Raw genomic sequence first — 26,026 nt, 5'->3', positions numbered from 1 at the left:
TCAAGAAAACAAACAAAAATTTAGAAGATGCTGTTCTCCAGTTGTTTTTGCAGCAACATTCTATGGGAAACCCAATTTCAGGTACGATTCTTTGTGATAAAGCTAAGACCTTAGTTCAAAAGTTGGTGGTTTATCCTTTAAAGGAAGTAATGGCTGGCTAAGAAATTTTAAGTGCAGGCCTGGTGTCCGTGAATTACATATAAGTCACAAAAAGTTAACAGCAGACTCCAAAGCTGCAGAAGATTCTACTGAAAAATTTAAAGTTGTAGCAGACTCATACCAACCTGAGTTTTTGTACAATGCTCATAATGCTCAAAATGGAGTATAGTGCTACAGGACATAGAGTCAGAAAAGAATGTGTTACGGTACTTACCTGCGTGAACTCTACGGGAAGCCATAAAAAAAACCTTCGGTTGATAGTGAAGTCAAAAGCCCAAGATCATTTCAAAATGTGAAAAAACTCCCTCTCTTTTATAAAAACCAACCCAAGGCTCGGATGACTGCAGCATTGCTTATCTACATCTACATCTACATCTATACTCCGCGAGCCACCTTACGGTGTGTGGCGGAGGGTACTTATTGTACCACTATCTGATCCCCCCTTCCCTGTTCCATTCACGAATTGTGCGTGGGAAGAACGACTGCTTGTAAGTCTCCGTATTTGCTCTAATTTCTCGGATCTTTTCGTTGTGATCATTACGCGAGATATATGTGGGCGGTAGTAATATGTTGCCCATCTCTTCCCGGAATGTGCTCTCTCGTAATTTCGATAATAAACCTCTCCGTATTGCGTAACGCCTTTCTTGAAGTGTCCGCCACTGGAGCTTGTTCAGCATCTCCGTAACGCTCTCGCGCTGACTAAATGTCCCCATGACGAATCGCGCTGCTTTTCGCTGGATCATGTCTATCTCTTCTATTAATCCAACCTGGTAAGGGTCCCATACTGATGAGCAATACTCAAGAATCGGACGAACAAGCGTTTTGTAAGCTACTTCTTTCGTCGATGAGTCACATTTTCTTAGAATTCTTCCTATGAATCTCAACCTGGCGCCTGCTTTTCCCACTATTTGTTTTATGTGATCATTCCACTTCAGATCGCTCCGGATAGTAACTCCTAAGTATTTTACGGTCGTTACCGCTTCCAATGATTTACCACCTATGGCATAATCGTACTGGAATGGATTTCTGCCCCTATGTATGCGCATTATATTACATTTATCTACGTTTAGGGAAAGCTGCCAGCTGTCGCACCATGCATTAATCCTCTGCAGGTCTTCCTGGAGTACGTACGAGTCTTCTGATGTTGCTACTTTCTTGTAGACAACCGTGTCATCTGCAAATAGCCTCACGGAGCTACCGATGTTGTCAACTAAGTCATTTATGTATATTGTAAACAATAAAGGTCCTATCACGCTTCCTTGCGGTACTCCCGAAATTACCTCTACATCTGCAGATTTTGAACCGTTAAGAATGACATGTTGTGTTCTTTCTTCTAGGAAATCCTGAATCCAATCACAAACCTGGTCCGATATTCCGTAAGCTCGTATTTTTTTCACTAAACGTAAGTGCGGAACCGTATCAAATGCCTTCCTGAAGTCCAGGAATACGGCATCAATCTGCTCGCCAGTGTCTACGGCACTGTGAATTTCTTGGGCAAATAGGGCAATGAAATTTTCATCCATGAAGTTAAAAAGCAACAAAAATCTCTTGGAAAAAGAGACAGTAAAGTGCTTTTGATTGTTGATAATGCAGCAACTCATCTCACCGCAGAATTACTAGAAAGAGGGGATGGCCAATTTACATAACTCTTTCTGCCATCAAATGTTACAAGCTTATTGCAACCACGGGACCAGTCTGTTATCAAATACATGAAACACTATTACAGAAGCAACTTTTAAGGAAACTTTAGGTAGAGAGTGAAGATGAAGTAGGTGTGTTGGGTAACCACAAAAAATAATAATAATAATAATAATAATAATAATAATAATAATTTGAAAGATTGCGCTTACATGGTGGCGGAAGCTCAGAGCTTGGTTAAGGCAGTCACATTTAAACGTGCAGCTGACGCTGAAAGGCATATCAACTGAAGAAGAGAAGGAAAAGGAGAAAAAGCAGAAAGAAGCTCAAGGAAAGGAACTGGAAGAGACAGGAGAAGATGAGGATGACATGTCACTTGAGGAATTAAGAAACATTCTTTGAAACTTCCTGGATGTTCAGAAGTTAGTGCTTAAGATAGAGCAGAATAGATAGTGTGTGATTTGTCAGACCATGGGTTTCAAATTCTAAATCATGAACTTATTGAAAATGTCAAGAAGAAAGTGTCAAGCAAGAAGATGACCTTAATGTCGAACTTAAAGGAGACACAAGACAATCAGCTAGTGAAGTGTTTGCTGGCCTTGAAACTGTGTTAGAGTGGACAGAGCATCAGCCCAAGTGTGACAACATGCAACTTCCCACTGTCAAGTGGAGGCATGATTTGGCTACCCAAAAACAGACGAAGACAGTCAAACAGCTTACTTTGAGCAAGATGTTCAGCAGGAATGACTTTCAGCACCTGTACTCAACAGTTCGCTACGTACCATGTATGTAAAGCTGTTGCATTTTCATTTCAATTCACTAAAACTCTTTTTCTTTAAAAATATTTTTTTCTCCAATTTTAACATACAGTACTGTACATACAGTACATAATTACTGTAATTAAGATACATCGACCCTTTTTTTGAAAAACATGCAATTATCCAAATTTCTGATTAACCGAATGGGTTCGAATTAAATCAAATAATTGTAGTTCTACTGTTATTGTGATGTTCCAAATGACAAAATAGGTTTGTAACAAATGATTATCGTATAAAAGAGCACAACACACGATACTTTGTTTGACACAAGTATCATATTTATTTTGAGAACTGGATTTTGGACTTGTGCTCTGAACTTCCAGCAGTAACTGCAGCACTCAAAGACTCAAAGAAATGAAGTTTAATCAGAAGAGGTTCGCAAGTGTGCCAAAACAATAATGTGAGCAAGACTGAACATAGGAAGTATTGGGTCCAGATCAGACTTTACTTCGCCACCCGATATCACGGTGAAGAATAAGTGGAACATTGCAAGCTCATTCTTAAGATTCTATAGAGCGCAATTCAAACTCAATACTTCATGTTGAAGCATTGGTCACAGTAAAATTTAATCAATACTCTAATACTGTTATACAGAGTGGTCCATTGATTGTGACTGGGCCAAATATCTCACGAAATAAGCATCAAACGAAAACACTACAAAGAACGAAACTTGTCTATCTTGAAGGGGGAAACCAGAGGGCGCTATGGTTGGCCCACTAGGTGGCGCTGCCATAGATCAAATGGATATCAACTGCATTTTTTTAAAAATAGGAACTCCCATTTTTTATTACATATTCGTGCAGTATGTAAAGAAATGCGAATGTTTTAGTTGGACCACTTTTTTCACTTTGTGATAGATGGCGCTGTAATAGTCGCAAACATATGGCTCACAATTTTAGACGCACAATTGGTAACAGGTAGGTTTTTAAAATTAGAATACAGAATGTAGGTACATTTGAACATTTTATTTTGGTTGTTCCAATGTGACACATGTACCTATGTGAACTTATCATTTCTGAGAACACCTGTAAATACAATACCACATTAATGCAATAAATGCTTAAAATGTCCGTCAACCTCAATGCATTTGGCAATACGTGTAATGACATTCCTCTCAACAGCGAGTAGTTCGTCTTCCGTAGTGTTCGCACATGCACTGACAATGTGCTGACGCATGTTGTCAGGCGTTGTCAGTGGATCACGATAGCAAATATCCTTCAACATTCTCCACAGAAAGAAATCCAGGGATGTCAGATCCAGTGAACGTGCAGGCCATGGTATGGTGCTTTCACAACCAATCCACCTGTCATGAAATATGCTATTCAATACCGCTTCAACCGCACGCGAACTATGTGCCGGACATCCATCATGTTGGAAGTACATCGTCATTCTATCATGCAGTGAAACATCTTGTAGTAACATTGGTAGAAAATTACGTAGGAAACCAGCATAACTGGGTGTTGTGTGCTGTACTTAGGTTAGTTAGGTTTAAGTAGTTCTAAGTTCTAGGGAACTGATGACCTTAGCTGTTAAGTCCCATAGAGCTCAGAGCCATTTGAACCATTTTTGAAACCAGCATACATTGCACCATTTAGATTGCCATCGGTAAAATGGGGGCCAATTATCCTTCCTCCCATAATGCCACACCATACATTAACCCGCCAAGGTCTCTGATGTTCCACTTGTCGCAGCCATCGTGGATTTTCCGTTGCCCAATAGTGCATATTATGCCGGTTTATGTTACCACTGTTGGTGAATGATGCTTCGTCGCTAAACAGAACACGTGCAAAAAATCTGTCATCGTCCCGTAATTTCACTTGTGCCCAGTGGCAGAACTGTACACAACGTTCAAAGTCGTCGCCATGCAATTCCTTGTGCATAGAAATATGGTAAAGGTGCAACAATGTTGATGTAGCATTCTCAACACCGATGTTTTTGAGATTCCAGATTCTCGCGCAAGTTTGTCTGCTACTGATGTGCGGATTAGCCACGACAGCAGCTAAAATACCTACTTGGGCATCATCAATTGTTGCAGGTCGTGGATGACATTTCACATGTGGCTGAACACTTCCTGTTTCCTTAAATAACGTAACTATCCGGCGAACGGTCCGGACACTTGGATGATGTCATCCAGGATACTGAGCAGCACACACAGCACACGCCCGTTGGGCATTTTGATCACAATAGCCATACATCAACACGATATTGACCTTTTCCGCAATTGGTAAACGGTCCATGTTAACACGGATAATGTATCACAAAGCAAATACCGTCCGCACTGGCGGAATGTAACGTGATACCACGTACTTATATGTTTGTTACTATTACAGCGCCATCTATCACAAAGTGAAAAAAGTGGTCCAACTAAAACATTCATATTTCTTTACATACTACACGGATATGTAAGAAAAAATGGAGGTTCCTATTTTTAAAAATGCAGTTGATATCCGTTTGACCTATGGCAGCGCCATCTAGTGGGCCAACCATAGCGCCGTCTGGTTCCCCCCTTCAAGCTAGATGAGTTTCGTTCTTTGTAGTTTTTTCGTTTGATGCTTATTTCGTGAGACATTTGGCCCGGTCACTATCAATGGACCACCCTGTATGTGGAGTGGTGCCAACATTTAGAACCATTTTCCGTGGGTAATTTATTTCAAGCAAACTGATTCAGGCTTGCCTAAGAAGTAGCTGTGTAAATACTCTAAACATGTACCAATTGTGAGACTAGTGCTACAGCAATCTCCGAAAGTTCTTTCAGGTAATAAACTGTTGAACTCTGAATTTCAAACAAGAATCTTAGAAGAATTCCAACAGTAGATCCATACTTTCATCCTTTTAAAATTCAAACTGTGCAATAATTACAACTAACTGATCTAAGGGAAGCAAACAACATGCTCAAGAAAACCTATGATTATTGTGCCAGGCACCTTTACACAACAAAGTTACAACATGGTGTGGACTTCCTTGTAAATGGAACTCTCCTCTTATTGGTCCATGACTGCATAGAACAATATGGCATTCTGGGTCCACATGGAAACAAACGCGGTTTGTTTATTTAATTCAAATGGTTCAAATGGCTCTGAGACTATGGGACTTACCATCTGAGGTCATCAGTCCCCTAGACTTAGAATTACTTAAACCTAACTAGCCTAAGGACATCACACACATTATGTCCGAGGCAGGATTTGAAACTGCGACTGTAGCAACCACGTGGTTCTGGACTGAAGCGCCTAGAACCGCTTGGCCACCTTTTTTAATTCTCCAAACTAGTTTTGGCAAAATATCACCTTTATCAGTGAGTTCTTTATTCTAAAACAAGAAAAATGAACATCATTAGGTACATTACTTTAGGTATATCACACTATGAAAAAACATTCCAGATGTCTGGAACCGGACAGTACACAAATAGTAACGATTTTTCACAATGTAATGTAAATATGATGTTAATTTTTCATTTTTTGGAAGAAAGGACGTACTGCCTGAAACTAGTTTGGGGAATTGAATAAACAAACAGATTCTTCATTAAGACAGACCCAAAATCCTATATTATGGTTCGGACTTCGGAAGATGGCAACAGATACTCTTACACATTACGCAGAGAAATATTCATAGAAGAATGAAGACCATCTCACTGATGTGTTAAAAAAGTAACTATTATACGAAATACTTTTATGCAAGCTTCAGAAAAGAGAGAGAGAGAGAGAATTGAAATAACCGTAATTAAACATTTAAATTGTGTTAAATTACCATTATTAAAAGCTTAAATTGTGTTGTCAATTCCGCTGCACTCTGCATCTCAATATATACTTTGACTTGAATGTACCATTGACTACAGCTATTTTATTTGAAAATCTAGACAGTGAAAGTTATGCAACTGTTCTAGTTTCATTGTGTATTTCATATTGAGAACAAACTATTGTCTATTTGCTGTCAGAGATCTACCATTGTTCAGTATTCCTAACCCTTTACACAAACTATGAGAAATATTCAAACAGATAAGATTTTACAACACTTTTAGATGTGACGTACAGAGGAATTTTTTCAATCAAAAAGAAATGAATTGTCAAAAACTAAACGAAAGCAAGCACAAGTAGAAAATATGTACTTACCATACAGTAGAAGATTGAGAGGTAATCTATCACTTTGGAGAAAGTGTTTTGGTAACCCCCCCCCCAACCCCTCCCCCCTTCTCTCTCTCTCTCTCTCTCTCTCTCTCTCTCTCTGACCAAAAGGCTAGTTGTGATCTTGAGCAAGCATCTTGTTCTTTTAGTAAGTAACCTTTTTTTTTTTTTTTTTTTTTACTGCAAGTTGTGCACAAAATTGTTTCTTTTGTGCATGTCATTAGAGCGAAAGGGGGCACAGCATATCTGCAAGCCAGGGGGGATGAGCACCTGGACTCTTGTGGCTCGAGACACTGGTTCATCAGAGCAGTTATACCATGAAACTGCCGTACCACCTAGGAGATTTGCTGTAGACCATGGAACCTCACCAGGCATGACAATGGTCACGATGTCACTTGTCAAGGGAAACCCAGAGAGGATATACACAACACAAAACACGAAGGCTAATATGTGTTGTGAACTTTGTTAAAGTCGTATGCTGTAGTAAAATCTAACATGTAATGTAGATAACGGAGGTGAACTACATGTACGATAAAGCAGCAGCATGTGAATTCATTCAGTTGTAACTGGTATTTGAGCATGTGAATTTATTTAGTCTTTGAGAAAGGAGTCTGCAGCCTCAAGATATAGATAATGGTACGTGTGAGACATTCCATTCCTGCACACTTTGAAACAGGACATCTGGATGGGTCTGTGCCAGCAAAATGGAAAAAATTAAACTAAGGAAAAGAAATAAGTTTGATTTCTTCCAATGCATGGCGGTGTGAGACAGCAACCACTGGTAATAATATGAAGGAACAAACAGTCTTGATTGCAACTTATTTTATTTTATTTTATTTATCCTCCAATGACACATTTTGCCTTATACAAGGAATCTTCAGATTGGCTGGCAAGGTATGCTGTTAAGCAAATACGATGCAGTGCATACAAATGTCCCAGCAGGAAACCACCATTGTCAGAATTTAAAAAAAAAAAAAAAAAAAAAAACATTGTGCAGTGCCCACTGTGTTTCACGAAAATATTGGATTCCTGCTGTCAACCATCCTTCTGAGTTCTTGGTTTAAACTGTATTTCTAACATTGAGACTGCTTTCCCATATGACATGTCCCTTAGCTTGCTCAGCACCCCTTGATTCAGTACCATTCCCCATTCGGTGTCAGCCCACACATGACAAGACATACTGAAGAAGGTTTTACACTATTTCGCTTATATACATTACATCTTACAGTTCTGTCCTCACTAAGCAGTCACTCGTAACAATATTTAAGGTTAATATATGTGACTCTTCCCATTTAAGTGGTTTGTAACTTTTATCACTAAGTGTTTAGTTGAACTGACAGTCTTCAGTTGCGTGTGATTTATCATGTGAGCGAAATTCAACAGATTCCTTTAAGTCATGTCATTGACCTCGCACTTTTCATTATTTAAGGTTAATTTCCAATTTTTACAGCATACAAGTATTTTGCCTAAATCATTTTGCAATTGGTTTTGATCTTCTGAAGACTGTACTGGACAACAAATGTCAGCATCATCCAAAAACAGTCTAAGATAGCTGTTAAAAGTTTCTTCTAAATTATTTGTGTAGATTAGGAACATCAGAGGGCATTATAACACTCCTTGGAGAGTTTTACACAATGACTTTCTATCAGTTACTATGAATTGTGACCTTTCTGACAGGAAATCACAAGTCCAGTCACACCATTACGTCAATACTCCATGGTAATGCAATTTGAGTAGAAGCCGCTTGTGAGAAATTGTATAAACAGCCTTCTGTAAAACTTCACCAATCTTGAGGATTTAACTTTCTTTTAAATTTACCATGCTTTTTTGTTGCTTCTGCATCAGTGTTCTAACCTGCTTTGTGTCCCATGGGGGTATCAATTCCATCTCTTAATATTACTTGGTACATAAATTTCCCAAATGCAGTCGACACTACTACTTTTAATTTAAGCCACATCTGGTCTACACTTACATAGTTGATTCAGAAGGAATGGAGACTACCTCAGTGAGGTGTCAAACGAAAATGTATCTGCTTGTGAAACATATATACTTCCTTTATTCTTGGTGAGTTTGGACATTGCAGTATTCAGTCCTGCTACAATGACCTTGTCATCACTAATCCCTGCTCTTTATTTGCTTGAAATTATTTGTTGCTATGAAGTCAAGTATGTTTCCACAACCATTTACACTTCAAGTGAGCTCCTGAACCAACTGCTCCAAGTAATTTTTGGGGAAAGCAATTACAACAATTTCAGATGATGAAACTTCCTGGCAGATTAAAACTGTGTACTGGACTGAGACTTGCACTCAGGACCTTTGCCTTTCAAGGACAAGTGCTCTACCATCTGAGCTACACAAGCACGACTCACGCCCCATCCTCACAGCTTTACTTCTGCCAGTACCTCATCTCCTACCTTCCACCAGAACACTTGCCTGTGAAAGGCAAAGGTCCCGACCGAGTTCGAAGTCATGGTCCTGCACACAGTTTTAATCTTCCAGGAAGTTTCATATCAGTGCACACTCCGCTGCAGAGCGAAAATCTCATTCTGGAATTTCAGATGATGTTTTATACCTGTGACCAGTTTTGGACATTATTTATGCCAATATATTGAGCGTAGAATGAAGTCACCACCAACTACAACTGTATGAGTGCAATATGTATTTGAGATGATACTCGTGTTTCCTTTGAATGTTTCAGCAATTGTATCCTTTGTGTCAGGGACTTGGATCATTTTTGAACACCTTCAGGTCCTTTACAAAAATTTTGTCTGAACTTATCTGAGGTTTCAGCACCTATAACAATTTGAATTTCAGTGTTTTCTATTAGCATTTGGAGCTCTTGTTGTATCCCAACACAGCTATGATAATTTACTATTATAATACCTGTGGTTCCTAGATATAACCCTGTCCTGCATTTGACCTATACCGTTTAAGACTGAATCCCTTCTGATTCTTCCCCAACACCATCTAACCTAGAAAACCACCCAGTCCACTCCAAACAGCCCCCACTAACAGTGTATCTGCCTCCTGTGAGTAACAAATGGCTGACCTATTGGGAGGAACCCAAAACCCCACCACCTTATGGTGCAACTCAAGGAATCTGCTGCCAACATGTTCGCAGAATTGTCTGAGCCTCTAACCCCCACTCAGCTCTGTACCAAAGGTCCGCAATCAGCTTGCCCATGATGCTACTAATGGTGAGCCATGCTTTCATCTTGCAAGCAAGGCTGGCAGTGTTCACCTTCAGATATCTGCCAGAAAGCAGAGAGAACCCACTTCCAACCCCAAAGCAACACACTTCAGTAGTACCGACATGAGCTACCACCTAAGGGTTGCCACAAATTTGCTCAAGTGAAATTTCCTGATATTTCCCTTATTTCCACACAAGTTTCAGCAGTTTTCCTTGAAAAATTTTCAGATCTCAAGGGTAGTAAACAAATAAGTTGACACAAAAAGTAAGGATTTCTGTATTTCTAAATGTGTGAGCAAAAATCTTAAGTAATAACATTAACATCTTGTGTAATGAACTGCTTTTAGATGGAGAAAGCAAGCCAAATGGTATATACATTTCAAAAAAATGGTTCAAATGGCTCTGAGCACTATGGGACTTAACTGCTAAGGTCATCAGTACCCTAGAACTTAGAACTACGTAAACCTAACTAACCTAAGGACATCACACACATCCATGCCCGAGGCAGGATTCGAACCTGCGACTGTAGCGGTCGCGCGGTTCCAGACTGTAGCGCCTAGAACTGCTCGGCCACTCCGGCCGGCTATACATTTCATTCAGACCACTGATGTTATATATTTCAATAAAGCGAAACACATTTGGTGACAAAAATATGCATTTTGTTGGAGTTGCAAAACAGATTTAAAATACTTTCACTGCTTTCAGAAACAGCCTCAGAAAAACGTAGGCCTCTTCAAAGAAATGTATAAGGTGGGGAAGATTTGTGAAACCAACACCGTAGGTGAGCGTGAATAAAATGTTGGTTCTACTATGTTCATTATTGTAGGTTATTACCCACTGTGTTATGTCTACTATTTTACAGGTATTGTGTGATTTTTCTTTCAAGAAATACAGGAGCGCATAGTGTACAAACTGCCAGTGGTTGCCGCAATTTTTTTCTTCTTATTGTCCTTGCTTTCTAATATATAAACTACTTTTGAAGTGCCAAAATGTACCACAATAAATTAAATATCTATAAAACACCGCACTGTACAAAGTACTTGCGACAAGACAGTCGCAATTCCTGAAATCCATTGCCCGTGGCCTCTGGCCTGCCGAGGAGCACCTAAGTCCTGGGTCCATGGATAAACCACGAAAAACCACAGCATTATGCCACACACAGACAGACCCAGCCTGTCGGCAGATCGGTGATGCTAGTCCTGACAGGCAGGACCCGCACGTTAGTGGGAAACTATGGGCTTCACATCGGCAGGCCCAATCGGTTAGAAATACCCCCAGAAATGACCTGTGGTTTTGGCCAATCATGAAAGTCCACTCGTGTGGACAGTTATTAACATGTCACAGACACCATGTTGATGAAATGAGACTGTAGTGATCACCCACGCAACAGTTAACTTGTGCAAATACTTTGAGAATCAATACGAAAGGGGATAGGTAGCAACTCACCGTAAAGATGATCACTGAGCCACAGACAGGCACACAGAAAAGACAATCACACTCTCACAACTAAATTTTTGGCCATAGCCTTTGTCAGAAAACGAGGGCGCTCACACAATCACTCAGACACAACTCATGCACAAATGACCATTGTCTACAGCCACTGTGTCAACAAGTTCTGTGAATCACACCCAAACAAACTACTCGTCACGCTGTCCTGCCTCTCATCGACAGCTGCTAGGTAAGCAGCAAGTAGTGATGGCAGCACTGATTGCAAGCTGAGGGGAGAGGTGGGAAGTGGAGAAGCAGTGAGAACGAGAGAGTCGGGAAGCAGTGTACTTACTCAGCTGTGCCCAGCCAGCAACAAAGCTCGACACCTCAGTAAACAAACAATTTCATGCTACTGAGACAAAAATTAGATTCTTCCAGTGTTTTTCTTTTCTTTTTTTCCCTTTCTTATTACAAATTTCCCTGATATGTTTGAAATTCCCTGATTTACAGAACTTGTGGCAACCCTGCAACTGCAGTTGCCTACACCCTGTGGTCTTCATGGCATCCGGAAACACTCGTTCCACATCTGGGAGGACTCCTCCCAGTGTGCACACTGGACTTCCTCCCCTCCTTGGCAACCAAATCCCTAAGGGCCCTCTTAATTACCTAACACTGGGGCTCCTAACTAGCATTATGCACACCCTCCATAAATGCCCAGATGCTGCAGATCAAGAAGCTTCCTCTGCATTTGGCTCAGGATCTTTATCAGCCACAGACAGCACCTGAAACCTGTTTGTCAGATGAAACAAAGAAGCCTTTCAATCAGCCCCTGAGGAGTCTTTCACACCTGCCACACCATCAAACAAACCTCGCTTGACCACAGGTGAGGGGTCAATTTCACTGCGGGCAGTAATTGAGGTGGCCACAGTAGTGTAACAATCAGGGGACACATGGAATGTGCTGGACAATCCCTGTGTCCAGCCCCCACAGTGATGCCTTGACAACAGCCTCAAGCTGTGTGACTGAAGCAAATACCATCTGAAGCTGTGAGCGAAGGGTCACCAGCTCAGCCTGCATCCGAACACAGCACTGACAGTCCCTATCCACACTAAAGACGGCAGAATTATACATTAAATTAATACAAATACACAGTTGGTCATCAGAATCGCTATTTATGTGGTTTCCCTGTATTATTAAAGGACATGCTGAGACAATAAGCTAACAGATTATAATATCCTTCCCCTGTTCTTCTCCAACCAGTACCTAACCTTCGTGACAATGACATTAGTAAGCCCTTAAACTATGAACCTAGCTTCTTCCTGGCATCCTAAAAGATAAGGTACCTCACTAACTTCAGCTACATATAAAATCTCACCTTAAGCTCAAATGTTAATAGCACTTGTGTTACAATAAAATAAAAATGAAGAAGAAATTATTTGAAGCTATACTCACATGGAGAAAATTAGCAATCAGATCCTTATACTGAATATTGAATGCTTTATCACCCTGTTTATTTGCAACACTGTATGTAGCCACGAGGTTATCCTTGAATTCTCGAAGTGCTTGCTTGAAGACTCTGTCCACCTCACTTGGTTTCTCGCCTTCTTCACTCTCGATCTTAAAGATCTGTATAACAAGTACATCAATCAGAAAAAGTACTACACAATTGTTATAAATACAAACACTTTTTCAAAAGAAGAGGGCGGGCACAAACATATGGGATGGTTATTCAGATTCAACATTTGCTTTCTCCTTTGGCTTTACAAAGGAGTAACCCAACAAAACATACTCATGGTTCGTTACACACTTCCATCTCTGAATCATTCTCATCAAACATACATGCAACCCATTTCCACATGATCATACCTTACTCCATATAACAAGATTTTAGAAAATAAAATTATGCAGAGTAATTTCAAAATACCATCTTTTATATATAAGTTTTGTTTGTTGGGGGGGGGGGGGGGGGGGGGCTTTGAACTACGTGGTAAGCAACCACAACATTACCTGAATATATGAAAAGCCGCAGAAACTCGTTCACAGCAGGTTACACATGCAACTAATTGTTTAATTGATTTTGCCCATAATTCATTGAAATTTGTCTTATAACTAAAAATACACTAAAAATTCAGCTGTAACTTGAATAAAACAACTTTGTGATTAACAGATCACGTGGGTGAACAGGAACAGAAATGTTGCTGGCATGTTACAAGTCACACTTGAGTCAGTTCTGCATGTTGCTGCATGACAGTTAACACTCGACCAGCTGCAACGTCAATTGCAAAGTTATTTGAATTGAAATACACAGTTCAGGACACACAACAAGTGTGTGTGTGTGTGTGTGTGTGTGGGGGGGGGGGGGGGGGGGGGGCAGTCTTCTGACTTAGTACAAAACGTATTCAATTCAAGGGCAGTCTGTATTGGAGCACTTCCTATCCTCCTCAAATATCAGCAGTCTGTGGAAGCAGACGTGATACAGAGGGACTATAGAGAAAAATGCTCCAAAGTTACAACTTAATATGAACCACGACAGTGTGGAAGGACCCCACTTCGTCAACAATGGAGTTTACTCTGGCTCCCACTGCAGATTTCTGCTAGCTTTGTGACACTCAGTTGATTTCAAGATGAAGACAATGGAAAAACACTGTCATAACTTTGAAATTGCCTCCCAATCTGATGCAACAATTGAGACTAGAACTTCACATTCAGCCGTATCCACAGATGTCACTCAGCTATCAGCCCACCTCCTTTAATTCACCTTGTTTCTCCTTCGGGGCGGCACTCCTTGTTTGACTAATGCTATTTTTCTCTAATCCTGTGGACCATCTAGCTTGCTTTCAATTGTAACTCACTCATACAAATAGAACACTGCAACATTTACAAAAATTAAGCTAGTGTATGTGTTTGGAAGAAACCATATGCAAAGTTAAGACACCTGCAGGAGAGACTGAAAATTTTAAGGTGTACACTGGACTGAGACAAGGGGATGCCATCTCACCTATTCTATTTAATATTATCTTAGAGAAGATTGATAGAGAATTCACCAAAACTAATCCACAAGGGATCCAACTGCAGGGACAGAACATTACTAGACTTCCTTATGCAGACGATGTAGCCTTAATAAGCACTTCAAAAGCTGAATTAATCAGGATGATGCATAATTATTACAAAATAGCTGAGAAAGCTGGACTTCATGTGAATGAAGAAAAGACAGAATATCTAGTCATAAGTAAAAAACTCCAAAAGAATACACCACTGACCGTAAATGGTCTCACTTTCAAGGCAGTTGACCACTTCAAGTACTTAGGGAGTCTTTTTAGCAGAGACAATAGAGCAGAAATAGAAATAGACGCCCGTCTAGCAGCAGCTAATAGAACTTTTTACAGCTGTATCAAAATTTTAAGGATGAGATCACTTAGTACTGAATTCAAAATCCGTTTTTATCAGTCAACTATTGTACCAGTAGCATTATATGGATGTGAAGCTATTACATTCAGGAAAAAAGATGAAGAAAAACTGTTGATATTTGAAAGAAAAATACTAAGAAAAATATTTGGACCAATCTTCGATGAAAATGTCATGGAGTGGAGGATAAGGAAAAATGAAGAACTACGGGAGCTGTACAAACATAGTACCATTGTGGAAATGTTAAAGAAGAGAAGACTGAACTGGGCTGGTCATGTAGCAAGGATGCCGGAGAACAGACTACCCAAAATAGCATCCACTAAGAAATTAGAAGGAAAGAGAAGAAGAGGAAGACCTCGAATTAGGTGGATGGAGAATATCCAGGAAGATGCAGCCAGGATGGGCATCAACTCTGATTGGACAACAATTTCCCTGGATAGAAATAATTGGAAGAGGCTCGTAGAGCAGGTGTATGGTCGATAAGGCCTTAGCCACGTGTAAAGTAAAGTAATGTTATTTTACTATAAAATTGCACAGCAAACGAGCAAGGCTCTCTATCTACACGGCACTGTCATGCAGAGCTGTCATGAAAGGAAGGACTCTGTAAGTACTCACAAGCAAGCATCTCAATTTACATATTTATTTCAGCCATATGAGCTGAAAGAGAAGATACCAGAGTTGACTGAGACAGGCATAATTTTCATGTCATTACCATAATTTTCAACATAAGACTTAAACTCCGCAGTAAATTAATTATTACTATTCTAACAATTAGCTGTCAAGGAGTAACGGTAAGCGTATGCACCCCCCCCCCCACCTCAACACACACACACACACACACACACACACACACACACACACACACGTGTTGCTACATCACACGTGCACGAGTGAGCAAGTGTATACACACACAGCTGAATACAATGTGGCAGAACTGCAGTTCTAGAGCTTCATTGGCTTAAGGTGTTTTGTCAGATGAAGCAGGAGAGGGGAGAAAGAAAGCCAAATAGTGAAGGGTGGGGTGTGAAAGGGTGGCTGGTGGCTACTGGCTGGTAGGGAGGCAGCAGGTGTGGTTGTCAACAGTGATGAGTAGGGATCTCAGAGGTAACTGGATGGGGATGGTTTGTATCATTAATACTTGAGGTTAGGCTAAGGGCAACTGGTTGGAGACGGTCAACCAGAGCTTTCCAACATTTCCAACATTTCCAAACCCACCACCTCATTTCTTATACATCTAACAAATTACATCTTCAAACATAATTACTTCTCCTTTGAGGGGAAGCTGCACAAACAAACCTGTAGCATGGCCATGGGCACCCATATGACACCCTCCTATGCGAATCTGTTTATGGGCCATCTAGACAAAACAGAGCTTTGACTGCTTAACATCATGATCAGAAATGAGGAACACCCTATCCACAATCCTTCTCAATGCTCCCAGTGGTATTACACTGCCTTGCCAATCTATGTTTTATCCTGGTCTATCCTTCTGCCACACCTACCCACCCCATGCCAAATGGGTTGTATCCCGGTGGAACACCCAAGTACAAAACCTGTCCAATACGCCCACCAACTACTTCATCCTTCTCTTCCATAACAGGCTTATCCTATCTCATTAGAATCCAGGACGTTCCTGAAAGCAAACAACTCTGCTGCAATTTCTGCACCCAGCATTTTATATGGTCCTGACCACTAACCAGCTGTATACCTGAACGAATGACCACTATCAAACTGTTGCCAAGAGAAGAATTGACAGACGACCGCCCAGTAGGGGAAAACATTGTTGAGCACAACGTATCCATTTCAGTGTCTACTTCACAACTCATGCCATCAGGATCGCCCCCCCAAGTGTCTCTGAACTACTTACACAGGAGTCGTCCTTATAGCACATCATTCATTATCACAATCTGCCTGGCCTCAATCTCAATTACCCCATGCCCCACATCCACCTTTACTCTGTCCCAAGACACTACATTCATGCCTTCTGCACCACACCCACTGGCCCCCAGTCTCCCCTTCCTCTATTCTCTCACCTCCTTCCAACCCACTTCACCATGTAATCACCATTGTGCATTGCATGAATTCACTGTTGCTGATGCGCACACCATGTTCTTATTCCACGCACCTGCTGCCTTTCTCGCAACCGTCTGTTACCTTTTCTTCATTTTTTCATTTTTTTAATGGTGTACCAAGATTTCAACTAACATGTATGCTTATTTGTGAAGAATGGACAGAAATTCCTCTTTTTCTACTTGCCAACAGTTCATAAGTGTTTCTCAAAGAAACAGTGGAAGAATTCTGCAAACTATTACTTTTCTGTCCTTTAGCTTGTTACCCTTTAAGTAATCTGTTTAATGTTTCATGACTAAAAACTCTGTTGCTATATTACAAAAAACCTTTTGGTCAAAGATATTTTTGTCAGTGTCAACTTAAAAAGACCAATCAAGAAAAACTATTTGACATTTCCTGAAGAAAGACCTCAATTATCTCAAAGGTTTTTGAAAAACAGCTTACATTAGGGTCATAGTTTAACATCTGACTTTATTAGCAAAAAGAATAACTTCTCACTGTTCCTGAAATCACACATTATGTCCTGCATTTAATATCCCTGCCGACAGAGGATATCAAAAGTGGATCAGAGGCATTACAACTCATGAGTGAGGATGACAGACAGCAGGTCACCTAGGCTGAACCACTGACAACAATGGGTTAAGCAACATGCCCGGCTCATTCTTGTACAGCATGCCATATGAGAAAACACTTTTTACACCTAGCTGCTTTAAATATACTGGCCATACTACAAACCTGGACTTTCTGGATACTGTTACTGATATTCTTGCTGCTGTCTGCTCATAGTGAACTTTACTTTGCTTACAGACTGCACGTTTATTAAGGACACAGATACTTTAGATGGCAACATGGACTTACCCTATCATGTTTTTGATGGTATATTCTCAACCACTGTCAGTGATATGGACCCCAAGTTTATGGAACTTTAGAAGCAAGAGCTGCCCAAGCGACAGTCTGCAGTTCAAAAGGCTGCTCTCCAGCAGCTTGTGGCACAACGCCACCCACATCAGTCAGTGGTCAAAGCTTCGCCCCCACTGCTGTTTGCTCCCTTGAATGAATCTTGCGAGAGCTGGGAAGTCTACTTCTGATGTTTTGAACTACCGTATTTACTCGAATCTAAGCCGCACTCGAATCTAAGCCGCACCGGAAAAATGAGACTCGAAATCAAGGAAAAAATATTTTCCCGAATCTAAGCCGCACCTGAAATTTGAGACTCGAAATTCAAGGGGAGAGAAAAGTTTTAGGCCGCACCCCCAAATCGAAACAAAGTTGGTCCATTGTAATATGAGAGACAATTTAGGTCGAATGAATGACGATACAGCTACAGTAGTTTGGTTCGAGTCATAAGCTCAGCAGCTAAGCTTTACCAGGTAGCCATTGCCATGCGTCAGGCGCTCCGTCCGTATTTATATGGGTACCCTCCCTTTTCCACGTGCTTCGTCTGGTTTGAATTGATTGCTTATTTTTCTTTGATCTGATAAATGCCGTTCTCTTTGTTATAGGTGTTTACATCACACAGCTGAAAATGCATTACTGTACTGTGCATTGTATGTCACATTCTGATAATGAGTGTTTACGGCCTGTCGCCACTCGCAGCACGGCTTGCTTTTGTGCGCGCTTCCGCCACTTACAATAAAAAAAGACGGGAATTGTCTCATTAGCGAAACCATGGCAAGAGACTGCTATTTGTTGTTACTTACACTGCTGCTTTCTTTGATAATGATCAACAAAAACCAAATAATAGACTGCGTATGATAGATGATGTTCTGAACGAGAGTTTAGCGAAAATTTTTCTCCATTTGAAAATCTTCGCAGACGCCTCTTTAGTACATTACATTCTGCACAGAAATTAGTCATCTTAGATTTAAAAATCTAGTCAATTGCCGTGCTTCATTTCTGACTGTATCACTATTAGGCATAAGAATAATACGAATATAAACATGACATGATATGATATGTATATTCTTCCGCGTTTGCTGTTGTCTCTCTCTAGTTTCGTAGTAGGCAGACAGGATTTAAATGAGATAGCAGCAAACATGAAAGAATACATGGCAAAATGTTTATATTCGTATTATTCTTATGGTGAAGAGAATACTGCATGTGATTCACAGTTCATAAAAGTTCCTATTAGCAACGATCTCTTCTCACAGGTAGGAAAAAATTCAGAACGTAGAGTTGGCCATATTGACAAACATCCCAGTCTTGCCAGTCGGATTATCGTAGTAAATTGAAATGCTGCTACATTCGAAGATGAACAATACGGAATTCTTATTTACTTCGTTGGATAATGTATGAAAATGCAGTGGTCGAAACTCGGGGCGGAGAAAAAAGCTCGTCTTCCACCTTTTTTTTTTTTTAAATTTATTTACTGACGCAGAGGTTTTGGCGCCAGTACTTATCTTTGTGCCTGCAAAGCATGCCTGTGTAGTGCTACATACAGGGTGGTCAGAAAATATGTGAAATAATTGTAGGGATGTTACAGGGCAGGTTGTACTGAGACATAAATGTTAAGAAAGAAATTCGATACGTTGCGCCGTTTCCGAGTTATTTAGCATTGAAGTTAGTCAATCAGATCGTCACGCGCATAAATTCAAGTTTCAACTAACGAGACAAAGCACTCGTTGGGCAACACCGCCCCTGGCAGGCCGCTTGAATGCGAGCGCCCGATGCCCCGATTGGCTAAATTCTATGTTAAATAACTCGGAAACGGAGCAACGTATCGAATTTCTTTCTTAACATTTATGTCTCAGTACAACCTGCCCTGTAACATCCCTACAAGCATTTCACACATTCTGACCACCCTGTATATTTGACGGCAGAAGTTAGTTGTGGCGGCACCTACCAAAATTTTTCGGAACTTCCGCCTACTTTGCACTCGATTCTAAGCCGCAGGCGGTTTTTTTGGATTACAAAAACCGGAAAAAAAGTGCGGCTTAGATTCGACCAAATATGGTATACTGTTACAAGCTTAACATTTCCAGTGAGCAGCTATATTATTTACTTTTGTCTACTAGTAGTTGCTTTACGAAGTTGGGCAGAAATTGCAACCCTAGTGGTTTGTCTTTTGAGGACCACTGTGTTCTGTTAAATGAATACTACAGTCAGGAGACACACCTTGTTGCAGCTACACTGCAATTTATTAACTGTCATAAATAACATGGACAGTCTTGCTCAGCATGGGCAGCAGACATGCAGAGCCTCACACACAAGTGCAGTTTCACTTGCCAGAAATGTAATGAGAAAGTGCACATCCATACAGTTCACAGGACCGCTTACAGAGGCTGCCTCGGTCAGCCCCCTGGTGCGCTCTGGTGAGCTACCAAATAAACAGCATTATTTACACAATTGCAAACAAGTGCTCAGTTTATTCTTTACACTGTATTAATGTTGCCTGGTCAATGTGTTCAAAGCTGTGCACACACTGTATTTTACATGTTGCTCTGTAAAGTACTATGTTCCATAAATCATGTTTGTTCTTGCTATAAAGAACTTGGCGACCAGAGAAGGTCACGCTTGAAGGTCTCTCAGGCATGCAGCCAGGTTGACTGGTCTTTGTAGAACGAATTTTCGATGGCGTAAGGTGCCATCATCATCAGGTTACTCCTGTTGACTGACGTCCTAGGCCGGCAGGTGGTGTGGTATATATACCTGTCGCCTCTCCCCTCCACTGACTCCGCTTATGGACCGAGGGATGTGCAGGCCGCAGTGGTGGGGGAAGCTTGCGCTGACGAGATGACTGATGGGCGTCAGTACGCATGCCGCCTTCGGTGGGTGTGGTGCCCCGTTTCCGCTGCTCCTGCAGAACTTTTATTGCTGGATTCCACGCTTGGCCGAGTTGAAATCCGTTGTCCTTGTTAATAAGGTTCTCGTGCAGCCGGATTTCAATTGCTTCCTTGTATACACAGTCCCAAAAGTGGGATGTGTTGTGCAGGACTTCTGTGTTCTCGTATTTTATACGATGATTTGTCTCAAGGCAATGTTCTGCGATTGCAGATTTTTTAAGCTGTTGGAGATCGGTGTGCCATTTGTGTTCAGTATACCTTTCCTCGATCGTGTGAATGGTTTGCCCAACATATGCTTTCCAACATTCGCATGGTATGAAATAAACTCCAGATTTCCGGAGTCCTAAATCGTCCTTCACTGTCCCTACAAGGGACTTTATCTTTGGCGGCGGGCGGTAGATGCATTTGATGTTATGACATCTTAGAATCCTGCCTATTTTTCCAGATACATTGCCCGCGTATGGTATGTAGCAAGAAAGTACACATTTCTTCATCCTTAGCTCTTAGGATTTTTTTCTCTCTATCTTGCTAGAGCTTTACATGGCGTGCTTTCTTTTCTGCGAAAGAATCTATTACCTCATCAAAGTGCATCAAATGTTTTGCTACATGAAAAATCAAAATGTTGTTATCTAATACTGAAAATACTGTTAATACAAATAATACCCAAGACTGGTGTGGTTTCTCAATTTGATTACATCTATTTTGTCACTGTCTGTTAGATAAAACAAAATAGGCCTTTCTAATATTGCAGCAATTTTGTACCACACACCAAATAAATGAAACTGTTTTGGCACAAATGGTCATTTTTATAACGGGAAGTACCAATATCAAATGCCTATTAGGCCTACTACAAACAAAAAGCTTTACGTTAGAAAATAGTTTCACATTTCATTCATACGCACCAGTTTCTCAAGTATGAGATTGAAAAGTAGTATTACGAAATTTTTATATAAATTTGGAATCGTCTCATTCTGCCATAATTTGTGTGATGTCCCCGTTTCTTCTCGTTCTAACAAACAATCTTTTCATCATCAATTGTGTAGCTCTGCATGACATTGTCAACATTTGTTCGCCGATTAACTTCACTAACCCCGCCAGAATCACAGATTTAGTTACCCTGCGATTATTCTCTGATTAGGCAATGTTACATGTTCGTACAACACTTTTCCATGTTAATTCCAGAACAGAATCTAAGTGGCTGTTAGCAGGCGATTGTACAACTGGTCCTTACTAGTGTAGCAATCTGGCCAAAAATTTTCTGTCAAAATTTCATTTTCTTGGGTACACTGAGAAGATAATACGTAATCTTTCTCACCTCTTATTCCTGTTAGTCTTTTATTTCCCCATTCCGGTAGTCTGAATCTATGGATTTCGCTAGTAATTAGAACAACGCTGATCATTCGCAAACCCAATCAACCATATAATCAGACAGCGATTGGCATTCATCTGTTCAGTTTTACTCTTCTCAGCTAGTATAGCCCCATTCCCTTTTGTCTAAGGAAAGTTTATTTGTAGATGCCAAGTCCTGACAGACACATCAGGTACACTATGCACACATTCAAAAATCAACTTATGATTCATTCACAAATCAACTTAAAATGTGCCCAAAAATGTTCAAAAACCAACAAGGATGCGTTAAAAAAACCATATGAATAACCCATAGACCAACGTGCGCTGGATGCTAGGCACTTTGTGAAACAAGTTTTTTTTCCTCAAGACTACGAATTTGGCGTCCCCTTTTCCCAGTAGCATCTAGCTGCTTGCTGCCACTGCTTGCACAGCCAACAGCCACATTCCTATAGCCAGAAGCAAGAGAATCTACTACTCAAACAAGACTCAACTGCGCATGCACATGAGCCCGCTCATACCTGCTAAAACAAATCTAATGTAAACAGTTGTGACTTCACGCTCATCGAAGGCAATTTGTTGTTATGAAGCGTTGCATAGTTTTCCTAAAGCCTTTGACACATTTTGCTGTTGGCAGACGCTTGCATGAGCACTGTGTGTCGTTGTTGTATATGGTGCATTTCCTTTGCAATTTAAGTTATTTTCATTTTTTTCTCTCATTTATGTTTTATTGTTGAAGTATTATTCTGCAGTAGCGGGATACAGTATTATCCTTTGTTAGAGTATCAGTTCTTACCAGTCAAAATTACAAAAACTTAACAGAAAACCAATACAATGAAAAATTCTCAGAATTCTAAAAAATTCCCAGAATTCTAAAAAATTCCCAGGTTTTTCCCAATTTTCTCCCAGATGAAAAAATTCCTGGGTTTTTCCCGGATCTCCCGGGTCGTACACACCATGTATTGGTCTTCGGGCCCACATTACCATGTGAAAGAGTCCACCCACACTTTTTTTTGTACGACAGGTGCCTGTTGTGTTGTTGCGTGACTGTTCAGGCTAAAATATACTGTTTGATGTCGCTTAATGTCATTCAGACTATTTCTTTCAGAGTATGGGTTACATCACTGGTCATCGTTAAGACGCCATCAGGTATGCTTTGCCTCTGTGACAACTTCAGTGAAAGGATTAACGCACAGTCCATGATAAATACATATCTTTTGCCCCGCCCAGAGAGTTGCTCGCAAAATTGTCAGGCAGCCACTACTTTTCCAAGATCGATCTGTCAGAAGTATATCTCCAGCTCCTCTAGCATGAAGCCTCTAGGCACCTACTTGTTGTCAATATACCTTTCAGCCTAACCCGTATACAAGGGTCGTCCACAAAGTAAGTTCCATTTCTATTTCTATTCGCGCCAGTGCTACAATCGCAGTTCCGAGCATGTGCGGCAGTTACTCCGACTAAATGAGAATAAATGTACAACATTTTCAGATCGTTGCTGCCGACGTGTGCTTTGTAGTTCTTCTTTATAATGTCAGCCTTAATTGAAAATGCCGCCGTCTGTGAAATCAGACCTATGATTCATTTTCTAAATGCAAAGAAAGTTAAGCCAAAGGGAATTCATCGGCAAATCTGCGAGGTTTAGGGACAAAATGTTACGAGTGATTCAATGGTTAGAAGATGGGTCAGACTGTTCAATGAAGGATGTGATGAAGTGCACGGCTGCCTGCTATTACTGATGAACTGGTTCACACAATTGAAGAGAAGATTAAGCAGAACCGTAAGTTTACACTTAGTGCCCCTGCTTTGGAAGTTCCGCAAATCTCACTATCACTAACTCATGAAATTGTTACTAAAAAACTGAAATTTTGAAAACTTTACTCACATTGGGTAACCAAAATTCGTACTGAACAACACAAAAAACAACGGATGGGCAGTGCACTTCAGTTTTTGACACGCTCAGATAGTCACGGGGTTTGAAACTTGGGTATCGTATGACACCCCTGAAACAAAACAGCAATCAATGGAATGGAGGCACACTTCATCCTCAACAAAGGTTAAACCTTAGCAAATCTTGACACCTCGAAAGGTCATGTGCACCGTGTTTTTTTTTTTTTTTTTGACAGCTAAGGCATTTTGCTGATTGATTTCTTACCAATACACACGGTTACTGCAGAACCATTAACAAATTGCAACGCGCAATGCAGAACAAGCACCGAAGATGGTTCAATACACAGGCGTCAACCTTCTATGAAGAAGGCCTACAAAAAATTGTGCCACGCTATGACAAGTGCCTACAAAATTTCGGAATGTATGTAGGAAAGTAATTTAACAGTTGTAGATTTTTGTACCATAAATATTTTTTCTGTGTCTGTACACATTTGTTTTATATAACCACTCGGAACTTACTTTGTGGACATACCTCATATCAATGCCTGTCTTTTGGTGTCACTAGCACAGCCACAATTTTTTCAGCATTTTTTAGAGCAGCCAACTGCCTCTGTATCTGCCTGCATTAATTACCTCAGCAATATCATTGTTACACATTCTTCCACCAAAGACCACCTAGCAATCTCAAATTGTTGTTTTCTGTTTTTCAGCCTCAAGTGCAATCTTGCCAATTCTCATTTTTTTCAGCCATCAATTGAGTACTTAGGTTTTGAGGTTTCTCACACAGGGGTCATACCATTGTGTCACCATGTTGATTCAATTGCGGCTGTGCCACGACCAACCTCCATTAAGGAATTGCAGGTATTTCTATGTGAAGTGGCGTACTACCATAAGTTTTTACCAAATACATCCACAATTGCTCAGCCACTGCACACAGTTTTGTGTAAAAATGTACCTTTTTTCTGGTCCCCAGCTCGTGACAGAGCGTTCACTTTGCTTACATCTAAATTTCACTCTGTTCCAGTCTGGCCACTTTTCGGCTCGGTCAGCATCTCGCGTTGGCTACAGCCTTGGTATGGTGTTGATGCACAAATACACGGACAGGTCTGAACAACTCACTGCTTATGTTTCTAAGACTTCTCCTGCTTAGCAGTGGTATTCTCAGATCGCTCTTTTTTTACCCTTCGACTACTGCCAGACAAGGCAGCACACTATTTGTAATGGTAGGCTCTCTTCCTCTCCCATTACCATTATCAGATCTGTTACCGGCCAATGGCACAAAATGCCAAGGATGATGCTTTATATCGCCTTCTGAGCAGGTCAGACTCAGCATTCAATTAGGATGAGTTGCTTTGTTTCTATTTAGATGTTGAGAACACGAACATGGTTGGTGGTTTTCCCACCACTAGCGCCATGACAGTATCGGCTGCGCCGCGGATCCTGTTCTTAGTCACATTGTCTCTTTTGTGCAGCACAGTTGGCCAGAAAAACCCCAGGCCGTGCTTTGGATCCCTTGCATAACAACTTCTCCCTCCAACATGCCTTTCTGTGTTTGATGGGGTGCTTTTGTTAGCTACAGAGGATGCTGCTCCCTGGTTTGTGATTCCCTGGTTTGTGATTCCCTCTTCCTTATGCCGCAATGTACTGCAGCTTCTGCATGTCAGTCACTGGTGAACATCTCACGCCAAAGCTTTGGTTCACCGGCAAGTGTATTGGCTAGGCATAGGTGGTGACATTACACAGCTTATCGCTATTTGCACTTGCTGTGTTCAGAAACAGGTGACCCACAGGCACCTTTTTTCTCCCTGGCCGACAGTGCAGCACCCATCAGAGCATCTAAATGTCAATTTTGTTAGTAATTCCTAAATCAATGTTAGCTCATTGTAGTGGACACTTATTCCAAGTTTCCCCTATGTGGTACATTGTTGATCCAATTTCGCAGTGGCCACTATTCCAGCCCTGTCTAAGATTTTGTAACCGAGGGATGTCCATATACCACGGTTACTGATAATGACACCGACTCTATTTCTGGAGAATTTGCATCTTTTTGACAGGATAATGGTGCCTGCCATCTCACAGCTACCCCATTTCATCCTCAATCTAATGGTGACACTGAAAGCATGGTTTAGACGTTTAAAACTCAGATGCAGAAGTATGCACCTGGCAGGTCCTCTGAAGCTGCAC

At 40.8% G+C, this 26,026-nt stretch overlaps 1 protein-coding gene across 1 annotated transcript in view; it reads right to left on the bottom strand.

Annotated features, from left to right (window-relative positions):
- LOC126094510 (unconventional myosin-IXa-like) overlaps positions 1-26,026 on the bottom strand; it is a 303,759-nt gene that overhangs the window by 70,174 nt on the left and 207,559 nt on the right. The window contains 1 exon segment of the mRNA XM_049908919.1: positions 12,804-12,977. Coding sequence (XP_049764876.1) covers positions 12,804-12,977 — 174 coding nt within the window.

The sequence above is a fragment of the Schistocerca cancellata genome, chromosome 8, assembly GCF_023864275.1.
Source record: "Schistocerca cancellata isolate TAMUIC-IGC-003103 chromosome 8, iqSchCanc2.1, whole genome shotgun sequence".
Lineage (NCBI taxonomy): Eukaryota > Metazoa > Arthropoda > Insecta > Orthoptera > Acrididae > Schistocerca > Schistocerca cancellata.
The sequence above is the reverse complement of the archived record's forward strand: the minus strand, read 5'-3'. Positions and strand labels throughout refer to the sequence as shown.